The 20,222-nt window shown below is 37.8% G+C and overlaps 1 protein-coding gene across 12 annotated transcripts in view; it reads left to right on the forward strand.

Annotated features, from left to right (window-relative positions):
• The window catches only part of DST (dystonin), a 207,282-nt gene that overhangs the window by 48,336 nt on the left and 138,724 nt on the right, over positions 1-20,222 (forward strand). For 9 of the 12 annotated variants that reach the window (XM_017739217.1, XM_017739218.1, XM_017739225.1 and 6 more), the window contains 17 exons: positions 8,150-8,262; positions 8,398-8,504; positions 9,027-9,146; positions 9,476-9,571; positions 9,651-9,778; positions 12,679-12,772; positions 13,101-13,255; positions 14,093-14,555; positions 14,642-14,770; positions 14,967-15,044; positions 15,159-15,320; positions 15,412-15,516; positions 17,193-17,288; positions 18,597-18,722; positions 19,079-19,231; positions 19,485-19,639; positions 19,802-19,928. In XM_017739217.1, the coding sequence (XP_017594706.1) occupies positions 8,150-8,262; positions 8,398-8,504; positions 9,027-9,146; positions 9,476-9,571; positions 9,651-9,778; positions 12,679-12,772; positions 13,101-13,255; positions 14,093-14,555; positions 14,642-14,770; positions 14,967-15,044; positions 15,159-15,320; positions 15,412-15,516; positions 17,193-17,288; positions 18,597-18,722; positions 19,079-19,231; positions 19,485-19,639; positions 19,802-19,928 (2,407 nt within the window). Of the gene's footprint in view, positions 1-8,149; positions 8,263-8,397; positions 8,505-9,026; positions 9,147-9,475; positions 9,572-9,650; positions 9,779-12,373; positions 12,541-12,678; positions 12,773-13,100; positions 13,256-14,092; positions 14,556-14,641; positions 14,771-14,966; positions 15,045-15,158; positions 15,321-15,411; positions 15,517-17,192; positions 17,289-18,596; positions 18,723-19,078; positions 19,232-19,484; positions 19,640-19,801; positions 19,929-20,222 lie in introns of those variants that run through there. The other 3 variants (XM_017739220.1, XM_008637630.2, XM_008637631.1) reach the window with 1 other exon arrangement.

Here is a 20,222-nt window from a genome sequence, read left to right on the forward strand (position 1 = left end):
AATTTTGGCACCACCTAGCAAGTGTTAGAAATGCTACATAGAGGGAAGGGGGTGATAGAGTTAAAAGGGATACATTTTGAGCACAAGAAAAATGTTATTACTGTACTGTTAAAGAAATACAGGGATCTGATGCAGAGGAGCCTTTGTTACTGGTAAACTTTGTGCAAGACCTTAATGATGTCTGTAGTTTTAAGTTGCATACAGTGTAGTGAGTGAGGGAGGAGAAGATGGTTACTATTCCCAGACAAATGAGGAGCAGTGACTGCATGGAAGAAATGTAGGTACACTGAGTGCTTCATGTGGGAGGAAGAGGAATAGAAGCTGCAGTTTGTTCCCAGAGGAAGCAGCATATGGAACATGTCCATAAATGCTAGATAAAGTGAGAGAGACAAACTTTCCAGAGTCACAGTGCTTTTCTTTTGAAATATTGCTACCATAACTCAGTATGCTTTCAGAATTACGAAGCGGATGTTTTTCTGAATGTGGGTATAGCAGGGAGCAAGCTAGATTGCTGCCTGCTAAATAACTGTTCTGGTTTTGGAACAAGCCGTTTCAACCTGACCCAGGATGATTTGCTGTGTAGATACAGTTGGTTGAACACTAAGCTCCCGGCCGGCAGTGCATGTGGCATCCCTCTGATGTTAAAACATGTTGCAACTGCTCAGGTACTGACTTGAATACATTCCTTAAGGGAAGGGATGGTAACGCCTCAATTTGCAGAAACACGTTGAATGCCCTTGGGGAATGAATGAGAAAGAAACTAAATATTACACAGTGTCAAGCCTTAAAATGCTAGGGGATATGTTTGAAATACAGAGATTAGTTGGGTCTGCTAGTTTTGGCTTGCTGTTTTGTGACTTGTACTTCATTGTAACCCAGCTTTAACACACAGAAAATTTCAGTTTGCCCCCCCTTTCCACCCACCTCATTGTGTGGTTCTTACTGTTTTCAACAGGTTTGATTGTGTAGAATAAACAAACTTGGCGTTAAGAATTGGCAGTTTGGGAAAACATAAACTGCATTTAGGATGCTTAAAAACACTGATAAGCAGACATGCTTTTAATATTACTTGCCTGAGTATATTTCTAATGGATTTACAAATAGCAAGTTACCTAACCTGGAGTTTAATTGGATGCACTCAGAAGAATTCTGTGATGGCACTTGGTAAAGGCTGTATTAAAATAGTACTGGAAGCGTGCCTGCAATTTTAACATCTTGTGTTGTGGTGGTGGTTAGCCTTAGTGGGTATTAGATGGAAGACTTCCAGTCAGTTGGGTTGATTAATTTCAGACCTGGACTTAAAATGATCTCTGTGTATGTTATGCTGGATCCTACTGCTAAGTAGCAGCTGAATAGCAGTTTTCTTTTTGCAGTAACTGAGGGGAAAAAAAAAAATCTTGGGATTAAATCAAAGCTTTTATCTTGTCATTTTAATGGGAATAAAACTTAAAGTAAAGCTTTGAGTTGAAAGGCCAGGTTTTTTAATTCGGGTTTCACATGTTTTGTACTCTTGGATTGGCAAAGACCAGGACACCTAAGGCTGTCAGCAATCTTTATCTAAAAGGATATGGTGTCTGAGCAGTGGGGGCATATGTGCCCACAATAAATCACACAGGGAAAGGTCTTGATCCTCAAGGAATGCCTTTGGCAAATTTGTGGCACACTGAGAAATGGTTGCCTCCAAGACAGGATGGCACAATGAGCCTTTGGGAAATTGTTTGAACTCATTACAGTACCTCACCCCTTCTTCCTTGTCGGTAGCTGTATTAACCCCACTGGGAAGCCATTCTGTCAAGCAGCCACTGCAGTGGTCTGGAGGGAGTATTCTCAGGATGCAGAACAGAAAAATAATTTGGTTGGGTTTCTTCCTTGTCTCTTTGGTATTCAACAGTTCAAGGTACATTATTTGTGCTTATTTTTGTGGATTGCATGGTGTGGGTTGAGGTTAACAGCTATGAGCCTCATTCCTATTTAAATTTTATCATAGCCAAAAAAAGCCAAAGTTGCTGTACCATTTCTGGTTTTGTAATGATGGAAACAGCTCTTAGTACTAAGAGAGTGTAAAATCTGTTTTTAAAGCTACTGAAAGGACTAACAGATCCTTTCTAGTTTCATTCATGTGTGTACTGAATTTGAAACCAGCATTGCAAACTTACTGCCAAGTTGTGATTAGGGTTTGTTTTGCATGGCTAAAGATGAACTCCGCATTTAACTAAAAGATCTTTGATACTGCAATGCCACAATTGTGTTTTTATCTAAATCACTTGGTACAGCAAGTTACAGGTAATGTTTTTCAGTGCTAACAAAAGTGGGACAGGAGGCTTCAGTAGCTTTATTAAATCCAGTGCTTGTCAAATCAAAGGCATGCTCAAAGAAGGAATTACCTGAATTAGCTCTGTATGTTGTTGTGGGCTAAATTAATGTTAGGGCACCTGACAGCTTTTGCTTTCTTTATTTTAAGTGCAGTTAAAGCATTCATTCTTTTTCTGTTGGAAATCTTGATATGTTGAGATGTCTGAAGAACAGACAGGAAATGTAAATAGTGTGCCCTTGTTATACTATCTATTGCAATAGTTTTTTCAGATTTATTCATCATATCTGAAAATTTAAATGAAAAACTATGAAAAAATAAGCAAAGGAGAGCTGAAGAGTTCAGATCACATGAGATTTTTTCAGTTCCCAAGGGACTAAAACGGCATTATTGTTCATCTTTATAGAGGCATTGAGTGAAATCTGTAGAGATACATAAAATCACGTGTAGTGCAGGCATTCTTGTCATACCAACAGAAGAGGACAAAACCAAAAAGAGGATACAAGGCATAATGATCATATGAAATGCATTAACACAGTATGTAATTGAGGCTGGTGACCTGTGGAACTTTAGAAAAGTTTTTGCCACATGCTTGAACAAACAATAAGCAGAGCTGTATGCAGCAGCATGCTTTTTGCTTTATCACAGTTGCAAGGATAAAGCTTTCCTATAATGACAGTTTTCTAATTGAAATCTTTGATTTTCTCTGAATTCTGAAGTGTTGCCTAACTTCAGTGACATCACAGCTCAGCTTCAGCCAGTGGTTCGATGCTTTGGGGTAATTTTTTTTATCACCATGTCATGTGTGAATCGAGGGCTTCTGAATGAGGGGGAGGTCTAGGGTATAATGGAAGATAGTGTTGACTCAGAGTTGACATTTTATGTCCTTTCCTCAGCATGGGGTTTTTGACACCAAGGAGCCTGCTACAGAACCTTGTGCTGTATGTCCACATCGTGGTCCTTGATTCTGATGCTGGACGAGATTAATGCCACGAACTCATACCTCCTTGCCATTTTTAAGCAGAAACTCTCCTCTTCCTCTTCTCTAAATGATCAGACTATCCCTGAAAAAAAATCAGGAAAATGTAGTAGGCATATGTATTAGCAAAGAGTACCTCTGACACTGTGATTAGATCACAGTGGTCACGACTATGTGCAGAGTACTGCAAACATGGGGAATCAATGAAAGTGTGTGGGGCACAAAGAATAGTATGTGTTAGTTGAAGTCCAGCCATCATTCTCATTGTGTTGTTGACTCAGTCTTTCTGAAGCAGGTTCTTTGGCAAGCTGTTTTGAACAAGACTTAGATTTGTACCTGATGGGGGGACAAATTCTTTAGTGAGTTCCAAAACATTGACTCTATGCATAAACTGGTGTAAACAAACACTTTGGTATTTTTGAAACTATGTTAAGAGAGAAGCTAAATGGTAGGCCTAATTATATAGGTTAAATACTAGACTTTACTTCATCATCTCATTTGCAGAGCTCCTGGGAAAGTAACAGGAGATGCATATTTGAAGATAGAGCTAAAATTTCTGTTTTACTTGAAAATTTATTATTTTTTAATTCCTTTCTCTGCAATGTTTCTATTATTAACCAAAATCTCTAAAACAGATCATAATATATTGCTTGTGCTCTGCCCTGAAGTATATGTTTAATCCTATCTGTTCCAGAAGTTGCTCCATTCTTGTTATTGAAAAAAAATTTTATTTTATGACTGTGTGTTCTGGCATGGTCTTTCATTTGTTCTAGTAATCCTTCCATCCCTAAAAAATGCATGAGTCTTTCTGGCACCCATCCTTTTCATTTTTCTGTGAACAGTGAAAAAAAATTGTTTAACTTCTTCAAGCGTTTTCTAATTACAGCAGTGGAAAAACTAATTGGACTGTAGTGACGTGATGCACTTCACTCTGCATCTTCAGTTATGGTTTTCTCAGAGTTCTGCTTGAAACTCTCTATGTTACTGTTTCAACTATATATAAGCCAAGAATGAAATATCCTTTAATGTCAGGTATTACTCAGGTAGCATGCAGAGTTTTGACTGAAAAAAGAGTTGGAGATTAAACAGTTTAGATGGTTCATGTAAATAACTTTAAGCTTCTCAGCCTTCTGAAGGCATTAACAGTATTTTCATGTGGAATATTACTCTGATGTATATATGTTTTAATAAAGATAAACATTGTTGTAACTTGAGCAACTGTCATCCCGGAACAGTGAGGAGAAGGAAGTGATTTCTTCGTCAACTAGGAAATATAAAGTTGAGTTAAACATCTTTTTCTGTTTTGAGATATCAAGTCCCCTTCAAATCTAGTCTTTTATTTTAATGGGCAAATATTTTAGCTGCTAGTTTGGATCTTAAACTGTTTTGCTAGGTATTAACCTCTGGAAATGAGAAAATCTACATGTACCTTACATTAGTTATTATACACAACTCTTTGATTTCAAGGACTCTTTGCAGACCAGAAATATCTGCTGTTCTTCAGATACTGTTCTCTTCCTTCTCTTTGTGGTGCTAGCTATTGTTTTCTTGAATTTATTATAATTTTGTCAGCTTCCTAATTAAGGCGGTATTAATTATACTTTTTTTCCCCATCACTTCTGATACAAATTGTATCTAATTTCTAACACCTACACTAAGATTTCAAATGGCAGGCACCAGTCTTTTAATAAATTAAATGATTAATGACTCTCAATGTAGAAGCCAAACCCTTGACTTAGGTGTGGCTGCAGCAGAAGCATCTTCTTTGCATGGAATGTTCCAACTCAACTGGTGTTTGGGATGTTGATGTGTGTTTTCATGGCAAGGCCCCAGCCTGCTGAAAAATCTGCCATAAGATGACTCACAATATTATGACAGAAGGTAGAGTCATTGTATGTTACTTAAAGGGCATTTAATTTAATTTGTTCTTGGTTATGCATAAAACTATTTAATAATGCTATGCAAATGGATATAAAATATATTTATAATACATGAAAAATAGCTTCTACAAAACTCATGTTTTTTCTCTATAGCCTTAAAAAAAAAATGTTTCCATGATGGACGATGCTTTTAAATCTAGTGTTTACTTCAACTACGACAATTAAATCAATATTGGAGGATACTCATCACAGCTGCAATTTCAACAGTTATTGTTATTTCCAGTTAGTGGACTGGTAGCTCTGCAAGCTTACAGCATGTAAAAATGGCATTTATTTCTATTTAAAATTGCAAAAAATCCCCAATATTAAAACAAAGGAACAGTATGGCAATCAGTGATTTCCTGAGCCATGTTTTTTGAATGCATTTTTCTCGGGCTAAAAAAAGTCCTTTACTGAGCTCTGTGAGGTAAACTCCTTTTCCTGTGGCTTTGCAACATATCCCTCTACTACTTCTGAAGAGGAAAGGGTGATCCACAGAGGGATCACCAGGCAGCATGCTCTTGCTGTGGCTGGTGCCAGGTGCTTTTGCATTCAAGTGATAATTCTTGTTTTTTCCCTTTCATAAACCATCAGTGGACTTGTTCTCAGTCAGCTGTGGAGCCTTCATCTGATTTAAAAAGCCAAAGGCAAGCACTGTCAAGACAGACATGAATGCCATCTTCTGTAGTATTTTCTCGTAGACCAAGACTTTAGATAAATATAGACCAGTTAATCTATGTCAGTATACTATGTGCTAAGTGTATAATTAACTGAAAATGGCAGTATTCAGTGCAATTTTCCCTTGTTCTTAAAGTGAAACTGTAATATAACCCAGTGCTGGTAGGAGTTGTGGGATGGGAAAGTATATTTAAAAGGTGGAGAGGCATCTCACAGTGTAGGCTCTGCTTCAGCTGAGTGCTGAAGCCACAGCACTGATGTAAAATGATGTATTATGCAGGAGCAGTTGTTTTTATTGATTTCGTTACCTGTATTGCAGTGAGACCAATGTTACCTCTTCTTCATCTCAATGAAAGCTTTATTCTAAGGAGATTATTGTGTCAGTGTCTCTGCAGCTTGCAGCTTGTTTTCTGGGAATAGTCAAGGCTTTTACAACTTGTCCTTTCATGTTCTGAGAGCTGGCAATTGAACAGGCAGTAAAAATGATTATTCTTGGGACATTTTTATCAAGCATGAAACAAATGTAAAGAAGGCAGGAGGAAAAAAATAACCAAAGCAAAAGTGTTACGCTTACAAGAACGTGATTCTCTTGTCAAAACTGCTGGTAAAGCAATCTTTATTACTCATACCATCTCCATTAATGAAATGGGAGATGGGGGTGCTCAGTTTTCTTTTCTAGTACTGTCTTTTATTTTTCATGGATTTTCTGTGCTGCTGAGAGCAACGGCTGATATTGGTTTCATTGCATTGTTTTCGTTGCACTGGAATTCAGAGAAGAACAGCGTGAGCTTGATCATGTTCCCACTAAGCATATTGGAAGTGGAAAGCCCCGCTGCCTTAGGAGGATTATATTGCACTGCTTGTGTTTTATTATTAATTAAATGTTCTTTCAAGGCATAATGGGTGTAGTATTATTATCTGTCTTGTAGACTTCTCTTCAAAAGAGCACAAGGAACACAGTGATTCTAAATGGCTGAAAAGAAATAGATTTTTATTTACCGTGTCCTTGTAGTTGGTTCAAAGATGAGATTGTATTGAGTTTCCCAAAGTTAATACAATTTTGTTATCAAGAGAATTTGGGGTGTAGCCAAATGAAATGTTAACATTCATTTTGAACAATGGTATTTAACAGTTTTATTTCTATGTGTTGCAATTATTTAAAGCTTCTACTTGGTAAAATTAAGAAAATACTTTCTCTGGAAACAAAAATGAGAAAATTTAAGAACTGAATTGTTTGCTAAAAGTTGTATGCCAGTTTTTTTTTTCTTTTGGGGTTTTGTTTTAGGTTTTTTTCATGGTGAGTCTGGTTTTCAGTAGTGTAGGATTTCAGTAGCAAAGGTTTCAGACCCTTGTGGCTCTAGTTGACTTCAGTGAGATGAGCTTTTGCTCAGCATGTTTGAAAATCCCTTATTTCTTTTTGGTGGATGGCTGTGAGGATTCCAAGTGCTGAAAGAGGGAAGGAGTAACACACTGACAATCACAAGACCTAAAAGCCAACTCCTACATAGAAAACATAAAGCACAATATTAGTTTTGAAGTTTTACATTAATTTAAAACAATAAAGTAGTGATGCTGGTACAGGATAGTACTTATGGGCCTTAAAAATATTTATAGGCAAGATGGGCTTAAGACAATAATTCCATTAAAACATGCTTATTGTGGCTGGAAATGGAGTTTAGCAGGATGAAGGTGTGGAGGTTTTAAGTGCATGGGGCTGAGAGTTACCTATAAAAGTGGCACCAATGTATATCTGAAAGCAGGGCTTCAATGCATTTGGAGAAGACCTTTAAAGCTCATCAGGAAAAGATTGAAGGGATCTTTTTGTGACTAAACTTTGTTACTATGCGGCTTCTGACGTGCTGAAGAATTTCATGCAGAATGACTGAAAACTTGTGAAAGTAGTAGAAATTAATTCCCTCCTGTAAAAGACAAAAATGAATTTAATCCCCTCAAGGGCAGTAAAAGGACAAGGTGTTGTAATACCATGTCGATGCAAATGAATAAATATGCTTAAGAAAATAGAGGTGTATATAAGGGATGGCTGGAAACTAGTTTGTAGATGAAGAACTGAATGTTATAATTTTCTGTTGCTTGTGTTTCTCAATTAGCAGTGGTCTCGGCTTGTTCACCCGATTTTAGTGAAATCCTTTTTTAATGAAAACTGTTGCTGTATCCATCCATGCTCATGGTTTGATTTACCAGTACAGTTTATTTAAAACTGGTAAAGAGTTGTAACCAAGTGTTGCTGTTTTTATTTGACAGGCCGGACCTGATAGACATGAGTACCGTTGCTGTTCAAAGCAACCTTGCAAATTTAGAACATGCTTTTTTTGTAGCAGAAAAACTTGGTGTTGCCAGACTTCTGGATCCTGAAGGTAAGAGAGCTGCAGATGGCTCTGTTGCAAAACCCCCAACACTAAAATAAAATCCAATCTGCCTGCAGGTTGTAGCATATTTGTGGGCATTCTTACAACTATGTGATAAAGCACTGTTCTGTCTTGCTCTTTTAGATGTCGATGTTTCCTCACCTGATGAGAAGTCAGTAATAACTTATGTGTCATCACTTTATGATGCATTTCCCAAAGTACCAGAAGGTGGTGAAGGCATCAGTGCAAATGTAAGTAGAAGACCACTCGTGCAGTGTGTGAGCTACATTAATAAAATTCTGAATTTCAGATCCAGAATGTTAGCTAGGTCTTCCATAGGACTGTTCTCACACTTTTCTTTGACGTGGTTTTTCTAGGCTGAGATTTTAGAGTCTTAGCTATTTCATATCATGGACATGAAAATATTTGTGCTAAGAGCTTAACTGTAAACAGTGTGCCTGAAGTTGGAGATAGATTGAGTCAAAGTTCTTGTTTTTCAGTTGTGGATGTATAAATTACGCCAGCTTGAAATTTACTAATCTAGAAAATATTTTGTTTTCAGTAGAATTATTTGGGACCAAAACTGAAGACTGAAATCATATATTTGGAAACTTGAACTGATCTCTAAAGAGCAAATTAATACTGTTTCAGAATTGTAGGATTTCAAAAATCCATTTTATTTATGTGTGAAGACTTCAGCCTTCAAAGCTGAAGCAAAAAAGAGCTCTTAGATTATTTTAATCTCTTCTGTAATCTGGATTTTGCTTTGTCAGGATGTTGAAGTCAAATGGGTTGAGTATCAGAATATGGTGAACTACCTCATGCAGTGGATCAGACACCATGTGACAATAATGTCTGACAGAACATTTCCCAACAATCCTGTGGAATTGAAGGTGAGGTGTGGTGGTTTAAACTCCTTGTTGGAATTACACTTTATCTTACTGACTCAAAACATACTTGAACAAATGACGTGCTTGTTGATTTATACAATCAAGTCAGCTGTAGAACAGTACTACTCCTTAACCTTTTCAAAGTATAATCAATACATTGCTAGCATATGAACAATCAAAAGGAAATCTATAGCTTGTCACTGATTGTTTTTTGTAGAACTCTAGTAGAACAGTATAAAGATAAGCTTGTGAAGTATATTAGGAGAGGGTTTAGAGGCTAAAGTTATATTTGCTGTAAGTAAAAGTTGATGTTATTTTTCATGTTTCTGTAGGCACTTTATAATCAATATTTACAGTTTAAAGAAACAGAAATTCCACCGAAGGAGACAGATAAATCAAAAATTAAACATCTATATAAACTGCTAGAGGTAAGTTTTAACATGCATTGAAATGTATAGAAGTTCCTTTTCTGTGACTTAAAATAACAAGTACATATGAATTGTTAAGGTCTGGATAGAATTTGGACGCATCAAACTTTCTCAAGGCTACCATCCAAATGATATAGAAAAAGAGTGGGGAAAGCTGATTATTGCCATGCTGGAAAGAGAGAAGACCCTTCGGCCTGAAGTGGAGAGGTATGCTAGTGAATATTTGACAGGCTTTGTTAATATATTTTCTGTCGTTTTAACCCATATTGAAATTCATAAATATCTTTTTCTATGATAATGTCCATATTATTTTTCTAGATCAAGTATTTCTGCCTTTGTTCAAGGTCTGAAGTTCTCTACCTGCTTGAGGCAGGTCCAGACAGAAACAACTTTGGTGGTCTCAGAAGGTTGTTATGAGCAGCATCTGTGCCTCAGATCATCAAAGCACTTATACGCATATATAACCACTTCCTTTGTGCAGTTAGTCAAAGCTGGGTTTATATCACTTCACTGTCTCATTTCAACTTGATTTCATATGAGCACCATCCTCATTCTTTACATGAAATGTGTATTTTTCTTGGTGCACAGCATTGTAGGATGACATCCTGTGTAGAGGTTGTTTAAAAAGTTAGTGGTACTCAAGAGCACACCAAGTGTTTAGATGTGCAAAGGCATAGTAGCCTTCTGTGATAGGCTGTGTGACACTTCTATACCTCACTGATAACATACTGAGCATAATTAAAGTTGTGATGCAGTCTGAGAGCATTTTTTAATGGTATGTCTTTTTAAGTTCTGTGGGAGACACAGGTGCTATCCATTCATTAATTAAAAAACCCTCTTAAAGTTAGATTTTTGGGGCTTTTACCTGTGGGTAGATATAGACACCTGGATCTGGATTCATTCTGCTTTACTTTATGCATCCAAAGGAGACATCTCAGATTGGAATCACTTTCTAGAGAATCTTGTTGCTGACTTTCTGGTGACAACAGGATGACCTGGCTCTCTGAAACTAGGTGTGAAGAATCCAGACCATTGTATAGGAAGTCCTCAGCAAGAGAGATTTCAGTCAGGACATCCCAAAGATAGTCAGAGTTGATTAAACGTGTGTCATGCTTACAAAAGCAAGAGCATGACTGAAATGGCAGATTCAGTAGGAGGTGCTGATTCATACACCTTACTGTGAAACAAGTTCCTATAGAGGAATACAAAGTTTTCCACACAATACTGAGTTTTCCCTCTTAAGCAGAGCACAACACTGGAAAGCAGCAGCAGAAATACGGCCTGCTAGATCTTGTAGGTTAATCTGTCCCAACCTGCCAAAAGCAAAGTGTCTGGCTTCACCAATAGAAATTCTGTTCATACTTGCAGAAAGCTGGATTATCTTTGTTGAGAATGTGTGTAAATGACTTTAGTTTATTTCTATTTTGTTCATATGGGCTGAGCACAGATAAACAAACATGAACTTAACTTCCTTCCCATATTTAAGAAAGGGTAAACAGACTTAAAAGTGACAGATCATATGGTGATAGTCACTACATGGCGTGGTCACTGTAAAATGAGAGAGAGAAAATTTCATTAAGTGATTCTGGTTTAGTCACCAAGTTAAAAGTATTGATTGATGTAGACACAAGAATATCATCCATGTTTTTTGCATTGGTTACCAGTGCATCTTATCATTATGAGGTGTTAATACAGCTGCTGGGGTGAAATTTGATTGTGGCAAAAATGTGACTTCAGCCAATACTGAAATCTGGTAAGTAATAAAACTTTGCCTGCAAGTCTGGTAAATACATCTCAAAGTATCAACACAAACAGACAATGTGTGTGGCCTGATTGGTGTATGGGGTCAAAATTAATATGGTGTCAATGAGGAGGGTGCCAAACTGAGCTCTAGTTTGCAAAGCTAGCAGAGTTTGGCATTGCTGCAGGGGTGTGTCTGTGCCTTTGCCGAGCTCTTCTGTGTAAACAGTCATTTTATGGAATGGGTGCGGTTCTTCAGGAATTCTAAAAGCAGGGGGTGAAATACTGAAAAAATCACCCCATCCCAAATTCTGAGTTAAAATGTAAACTTAAGAGCAGTGATCAGATTTTTCTTACTTATTTTGTGGTCAAAATAGCTAGAAGCAATTGGCTGTGAGTGTGGAAGAAGATGAAGGGAAATTTTCAGGAGGACAGTGTAGTGGGACAGGATGGTTAATGAAGATGCATGCTTGGACAGTGGAGGAATGATGGTAGGTTGGATGGTGTATAGGTGTCCCAGATCATATTGTTACAAGCTGATTAACCATGATACTCCCCCAGTTTTATTGTGCAGTTCTATTTGAAGGAAAAGGAGCACAGCCTGAAGGTTACTTGTACTCTACTGTTGAGCGTGGATTTCTCTCTTCACTCTTTTTTGAAGCTTTCCACTGAAGAGTCTGAGAAACACTGCAAAGAGTTCTTTTAGTTCTTATTTGGTTTATAGTTATCTAGTGACACTTAAATAAAATATTTGGTGTGTCTGTTTCCTAGAGACGCCCCACTGTTGCTGCCTAGTCTGTACTTGCAAAGCTTTAATGCAAGGTAGGGAAGCCAAAAGCAAGGTAGCGTACATAGCCCCAGGTAAAATCCTTTGAAGAGCTGGCAGAATATTAATTGCTGGGTTTTAAATGTGCATACTGAAGCCTATATAAAGGAGGAGTCTAGGTGTTTCAAAAGCCAGTAGTGGAATTTCATCCCTAGAGGCTGTACATTTTGCAGGAGTTTTATCTTCATTTTTCAGCAAATGCAAACAGCCAGAAGAACTGTGCTCTGGATGTAAAAATGAATAGCAGTAGTTACAGCTATCATAGCAGTGATTCGCTGTTCAGCAACAGCACTAGTACTCGAACCAGCGTTGACTCTAATGAGAATTTCCTTTCTGTTAATTGTGGTCCTACACTGATTAAATCTTGTATAAGCTTTGGTAATGGAACCTTAGAAGGGAACAGGTAACTTGGCATATGCATTTGTGCTTTGTGTTAGATGCTGTCGATTAATTTGTTTGTTTTTAAAGTCATGCAACATGATTGTAAATATAAATAACATAGTACTTATTTATTTTCCTGAAATGCTTTGGTATCACCTAGGTTGGAAATGCTGCAGCAAATTGCAAACAGAATTCAGCGGGACAGCCGGAGCTGTGAGGACAAACTGATACTTGCCCGGAATGCTCTGCAGTCTGTAAGTCAGTCAGTGATTTTACTTGTCTGTTTTCACAGACTTATAGAAGTAGAATGGCAAAAAAAATCTTAAGGATTTATGAGGGCAACCTTAATAGCTGCTACTTTTATTTTCATTGGACTGTTAAGGTAGCATTTCTTCAAGAAAATACCACAAGTTGCCTAGAGTGAGTTCTGTTACTGTTTCGTTTTTTTTGGTCTGTAGTTAGATAAAATGCTTTACAATTGTTTCAAGATCAAAATAAGTTTTTAGAAAAGAAAAGGAATTCTTAGAGCTGATGTCTCTTTGCTTTAGCTGCGAGGCTTATGACTTTCTCTTATTTATTAAGGACACCAAGCGATTGGAGTCGGGCCTCCAGTTCCAACATGAAGCAGAGATAGCTGGGTATCTTCTTGAATCTGAGAATCTTCTCCGCCAGCAAGTGATTGATGCCCAAATTCTTATTGATGGAAAATACTATCAAGCAGACCAACTTGTTCAAAGGTACTTTACAGTGCATTTGTGTGAATAGATAAATGTCCCAAATATGGATTCCCATTATGGACCAAATTTTCAGTTCTTTATGCATAAACTTCGTGGTCTGTCACTGGGCATGCAAATATCAGGTATTCCAATGGGTACATTGCCCACAAATGTTGAAGACAACAGGAGCTATTTGTACTCATTTATGGAAATGAAGTAAACTCCCTGAACATGCCTTAGTGTTTAATGTTTACTGGATATCTGTGTGTAAAGATGTTAGCTTGCTTTATTGCACATAAAATACATTTACAGTTTACTAACTCTGATTTTTTTAAATGGAGGCAAGATTTCTGGTGACAGCTGTAGGTGTATTAACAGGTAATAAGTGGGTAACATTAGGTTATGTGCAGTAGTGTGTGCAGTGTTGGCAGAAAGAAGCATTTAATCTGCATAATTCAGTTTTATGAAGAACTGGCTCCGAAATTTTTTCGGGATTCTTCCTGGACTGGTTGAGACGAAGTGCATAACTCCTTGGCAGTGAACTGTAGGTGTTTGATCTACTGCAACGTGTAGTATCTTGTAAGATTTCTGGTTTGCTGATTGTTCCCTGGAATTGTGTATAGTGCATGTTAGTGCCCATAGCATTTTTTCAGTCATTGCCTGATTTCTACATTTGTTATCTGTATAGAACTGTAAGCTGACATACCCTGTACTTTCTGATAGAAATACTTATTTATAAATATTTAAGTGCAACTAAAGTGTAAGAGATTATGTGAGTTCGTATCACTATTCAGTTGATCATGATAAACCTTAATCATAAGCATTCATTGGGGTTTTTTTTAAATTTTATTTTAACAGAGTTGCAAAACTTCGTGATGAACTGATGGCCATACGGACTGAATGTTCTTCCGTGTACAACAAGGGGCACACACTGACCACAGAGCAGACAAAGCTGATGATATCAGGAATAACCGAGAGCTTAAACTCAGGATTTACAACAAACCTAACCCCTGAATTAAATGCTGCAATGACCCAAGGTTTAACACCTACTTTGACTTCTTCCAGTTTGACATCTGGCCTTTCATCAGGTCTTACTTCCAGACTGACACCAACCATCACTCCCACTTATCCACCAGGCATCCCACCACGGTTAATTCAGAGCTACGTGACAGGAGTAGACAGCGGGGCTCTGCAAACACTCAAACTGATGCAAATCAGAAAACCCCTTATGAAATCAGCTTTTGTGGATCAGAATTTAACAGAAGAAGAGGTGAACATGAAATTTGTCCAGGACCTACTGAGCTGGGTGGAAGAAATGCAGGTAGAATCTTTGCAGAAACAGTCCACTTTTAATTATTATGTTTACTTTTTGTACATCATGGCTAATCTTTTCTTCCTGTTTGTAAGGTTCAACTTGATAGAGCAGAATGGGGTTCAGATTTGCCAAGCGTTGAAAGCCATTTAGAAAATCACAAAAATGTCCACAAAGCTATTGAGGAATTTGAATCCAGCCTTAAAGAAGCCAAAATCAGTGAGGTACTGCACCATCTTCTTTATTTCTTTGATTGCTTTCTTACTGGGTGACCCATTAACTAATGTTGAATTTTAGAACTGTGTTTGGGTTTCATAGTCTTACCTCTATTTCTGATCTCTACACGACTTATGATGAAATCAGAATGGTTTAACGTATCTAACCTTTTTATTGTCTTTTGATCTCATATACTAAATACAGATCCAAATGACTGCCCCTCTTAAACTCAGTTATACAGAAAAACTGCACAAACTGGAGAGTCAGTACTCAAAACTCTTGGTAAGTTTAGTCATACCTCTTCCATGTTCAGCTTTTCGGTGTGCATAATTTCTGATAAGGGATGAGCTTTAAATTCTGATTCTTGTAAATCTTTTTCATTTCCTTTTGATAAAGAACACATCAAGAAATCAGGAAAGGCATCTAGATACTCTTCACAATTTTGTGTCTCGTGCTACTAGAGAGTTGATATGGCTGAATGAAAAAGAAGAGGAAGAGGTTGCATATGACTGGAGTGAAAGAAATCCCAATATAGCAAGAAAAAAGGAATACCATGCAGTATGTATTGCTAGTATAATCCAGAGGGAATTATTAAGTAATCTTTAATAATTAGAGAGAGCTCTAAAACTTTTTTTTTGTCTGAAAAAAGGAATTAATGAGAGAACTTGATGAAAAAGAAGAAGTTATAAAATCAGTACAAGAAATAGCTGAGCAATTGCTTCTTGAAAACCACCCAGCCCGGCTAACCATTGAGGTAAGTTAGTAAAACCAGCACCAAAACAGACAAAGTTTTGGGATTTAAAAGAGCAGAGTTTTGGAGGAAAAGAAGGGAAGTGCAAACTTAGAGAAAATTGAACAAGACTCTAAATAAAGGGGCCTTTTAAAATTTCCTCTTCAGCATCTCTGTTGTGTTTATCTTCCAGTTTCCAAAAAGTAAAAACACTTTTATAAAGTTATGGTTACACCTTGGATTGCTTAGATGAAATCTAAATGTTTCTGGTTGAGCAGTTAACTTCTAGACTTGTTGATACAAATTGCATTGAAAGACTGAGGGCACAGAACAGTCCTTACGTGGTTTCTGCCCTGTTGGATTGAAAGAAGTTTCAGTAAGGGCTTTTCTCATCACTTACTGTATGTGCAGGTTCCTATTATGATTTAGGGTTGGTTTCATAACTTATTTGTCAGTGAATTATGAAACTTGTTTGGATGTTAGAAATCTGACCGGGTGATGTGATCTACTTCAGGCTTGAATCTAGCTCTATGTTATAGGTAAGCAATTTACAGAAAATTTATTTTACCTGTTGTAGGGTCATAACAGGTTTTCAAAGGAGAATGTAAAACACTTTTCCTTGTAGACCTTCAAGAAAAGAGTAGATACAGACAGTGGCTGGTAAAGACTGAAACAATAAAAAGCTGATTTATTATAGAAGAATGAAAAAAGTCAGAGGGAATGTATTTTTATTGTTCTTCAGCTCTGCGAGTTTACATCTGCAAAAATGGGAAACATGAAGAAAACTCCTCCCTTCCTTCCTTCTCATGACATCTACTTTGAATAATACATGGCATTTTATGTAATGTGGGCAATTCTATTCTTTAAAAGTATAGGCTGCTCTAATTGGTGTGGTGTATAAATACACTAAGGATGCATGTTACGAATGCAGGCCATCGCAGTGACAGTGACTGTGCAGGTTATTGCTGACTCCAATAGTGCTATCCTGGCATATTTATAAAAAATATCCTTAAAAAAAAAACACTTTTCTACAGAACAATGTATGCATTAATGCATCAATTTTAAATTCCTGGAAGGCAATGGACAAACAGTTTTGAGCTGGGAATGAGAGGAATTGAAACCCCGGGACTCGGGGTGATTTCCCGCGGGCAGGAGCGCCCCCTGCTGACGAGGGCGGGTGCGGCGCGGCTCCTCGGGGCTCCCGCGCTTTGCGTTCCTGCGCCACTCCTACAGAAAATCGGGAGTCACCCACAGTCCTGGGGGTGGGTTCCTCATCGTGTATGCAGTGCGACTTTAATGTACGAATTGTAGCTAGGCAAGACTCCAACTGTTTTGACCGAGTAAATAGGGACGCAGAGTTGTTGATGAGCTTAGACCTGAGGAATGTCAGGAGCTGTACTCCAGCTCTTGCTGGAAGCTCTGGCAGGGATTTGTTTGGCCAAAATATGACCAGGCCACAGGATGGCGATTTCACAGCCCCTCTGGGCAAGTTTTGTTATGTTTGACTATGCTGTAGTGACAGGGTTTCTTTCTTACATCTAATTGGAATTTTCCTTACTGCGGCTTGGTTTTCCAGGGTGAAGTGATCAGATTTACCTGTTTGTGTTTGCCACATTCCTTTTGTGTTTTCTAAATTCTGTAAAGGTATGCAAGTTTCAATTTTAATTTCCATTTGTAAAATACATCTCCTTTCCTTAAAGGCCTATAGAGCTGCAATGCAGACACAATGGAGCTGGATTCTTCAGCTCTGCCACTGTGTTGAACAACATTTGAGAGAAAATGCTGCATATTTTGAGGTAAGAAAGTAAATCAATCAAAATGTGAAATGTTTTAGGTTTCGTCCATAGTCAAAAAGTTTCACCAAAAGCGCTAGTTGTTCTCTCATTGTAATTGTAGAATTAATATTTGTCTTGTACAATCATTAGATGATAAGCCATGCTCCCACAGTGTTGCCACAACTCTGTTTCTTCACTACAGTTATATCAGTTCACAGCAGATGACAATCTGGCTTGAGATTTTTTCAGTGTTGCAGCTGCAAGTTGAGACTCTGAGAATGAAACCTTGTTCTCTCCCTGTCGTGCACAACTGCTGTCAATAGAGCTTCTGCGGCTGATGCAGCATGGAGGGTGGTTAGTGATGGCCACAGGAGAACATATTCTAGATGATTATTCCAGGACTACTCAAAGCAAATGGAATGTGCAGCATTAATAATAAACAGAGCAGAGAACACCCTGACAGCAGACACATCCAATGAAACACCCATCTGATTATCTCATTGTCACCCATTCACATACTCAGCAAATGATGCAGTTACTTGCATGAGCTGGATAGACAGAGGAGTTTTTTTGTTGGTTTTGTTTATTTGTTTTAAAATCCACTCATTTAAAACACTTAAATGATTAGGATGAACCTTAGTGTCTTCTGGGTTGCATGGTTGAAGAGAAAGGGAGGTGATGAAGGCTTGAGATGCCTTCGTACTGAGAAGGCTGAGAACCCAAAGTTAGGGAAGGGACACTGGAGAAGACAAAGCAATCTGAGCCCCTAGTGATAGGGGGAAGAAACTGGAATTCTTGATTTAAGAAATGAGGCTTAAGGCACAGAATGGGATTTCACTTCCCAATCATGCCTAACCAGGATCCTTGTTTGGGCATGCAGATACCCTTGCAGAACTGCCAAGTGTGGCAGCTCATTTCTCTTCCTGCACAAAATGTTTTCCCCAGCTGTGCTGCCTGGATTTTGCACCTAGTTTCTACAATTTGTAGGCTTTTTCTGTGCTTTCTATATGAAAGTAATTGAAATTCCAAGGAAAGCAAGATTCACTTAATAAAATTTTTTCATTACAGGAATGGTCATTAACTGTAGGTTCAATAACTGCAGAATTAATTTTGCATGTAGCTTGTACCGAGAATAACTGGTGTTACAGTGTGTGCCTTTTTGAAGAATACATTTAGGCATGAGATCATGAGTGGTTGAGTGTGGTAGAGTGGTCACTTCAAGCGACGAGAAAAGCTTGTCTTAAAAGACAGCACTTCAAAACTTCGTTGTGGCTGATTCTGTATTTTTAAAGTTGTTTAAAAATAACCCAGATAATTATTTCATCCTAGTTTTTCAGCGATGCCAAAGAAGCTATGGAATATTTGAAGAATTTAAAAGATACCATATACCGAAAATACAGTTGTGATAGATCAAGCAGTCTACATAGGCTGGAAGACCTTGTCCAGGAGTCTATGGTAAGATCTATGGTAGGATCCTATTAGCAGGAGTTAAAATAAAACAAGGTTGTAGTAGGATATAAAATTTGTTAATATTATTCCTTTAAAGTGAAGGAAAAACTGCTGATTTTTCAGAACTTATAAATAAATGACTATTTTTCATAACTTTCAAATACAATTTTATTTATTTATATTTACAATACCAGATGTGGGAAGAACAGTGGCTTCTGAAAGATCCTTTGTTTTTGTAAAATGTGTTACTTTTAGGAAACACAGTAGAAGGAGTCAGAGGGGAAAAAAGGGTAACAGGATCAAAGAAGCAGTACTGTATTCTGGACATCTCTTATGACGTATTCTTTTCTTAAATGTTCTAGGAAGAAAAAGAACAACTCTTGCAGTATAAGAGCACAGTAGCAGGCCTTGTGGGAAGAGCAAAGGCAATAATTCAGCTGAAGCCAAGGAACCCTGACTGTGTACTCAAAACATCCATTCCAATTAAAGCCATCTGTGACTATAGACAAATTGAGGTTAGAAACTAACATTTCCTCAAACCAATTACAGATGTAAGAATTCAGCTAAAGTTTCATTAATTACCGTGTTCCTGGAGAAAGCTGGGCTGTAAATTTCTTCCACCCTAGTAAACAAGACCAAATCCTTGGGTTGGAACATTGGTTTTGTTGTTCTGTTGCTTATTTGTTGACAGCATTTGCAGAAGTGCTTTGTACAATTATTTTGTAATGCTTGGCTCATCAAATTTTTCTGCTTTTCTGTTAATACTAGATAACTATTTACAAAGATGATGAGTGTGTATTAGCAAACAACTCCCATCGTGCTAAATGGAAAGTCATTAGCCCAAGTGGTAATGAGGCCATGGTTCCATCTGTGTGCTTTACAGTTCCTCCACCGAACAAAGAAGCAATAGATACAGCCAACAGGTAGGGACAAAGTAAAACAACCTATTTTCTATTAAAATCCACTTACGTGAAGCTTGGGTTAAAAGAATATCTCACAGTTGGGGTTTTTTTTGTTTGTTTCTTTTTCTTTTTCTGTTTTCATGTGTTACCCTGATCTGAAGTTGGAATTTTTTTTTGTTTCAGAATTGAACAGCAATTTCAGAATGTTCTGGCCCTTTGGCATGAGTCACATGTAAACATGAAGAGTGTGGTGTCCTGGCATTACCTGACAAATGAAATTGAAGCTGTTCGGGCTGGCAATGTTGCCTCGGTAAGTATTATGACTAGGAAGCATTCACTGGGAAGTCATAGGATGCACTTCTCAGGAATCAGTGATTTGCAGCAATCCACATCTTCCTGGGAGTAGCTGGCAGCAGTGGCCAGTGCTGGGTACTGGTGTGGAATGATCTGCCTTGCTCCAAGCAGTCTTTATATAGCTATAGTTAGGTAAGGAGCAGAGCAATGGAAAACTACCTGCAGCCAGGTCTCCTGTTGTCAGCAGAGACCTCTTAAAAGCAATGAGCAGTGACTAAATTCTGAATTTTGTTCTACAGTTGACACTCTT

Source organism: Corvus brachyrhynchos, unplaced genomic scaffold (assembly GCF_000691975.1).
Source record: "Corvus brachyrhynchos isolate BGI_N302 unplaced genomic scaffold, ASM69197v1 scaffold136, whole genome shotgun sequence".
NCBI lineage: Eukaryota > Metazoa > Chordata > Aves > Passeriformes > Corvidae > Corvus > Corvus brachyrhynchos.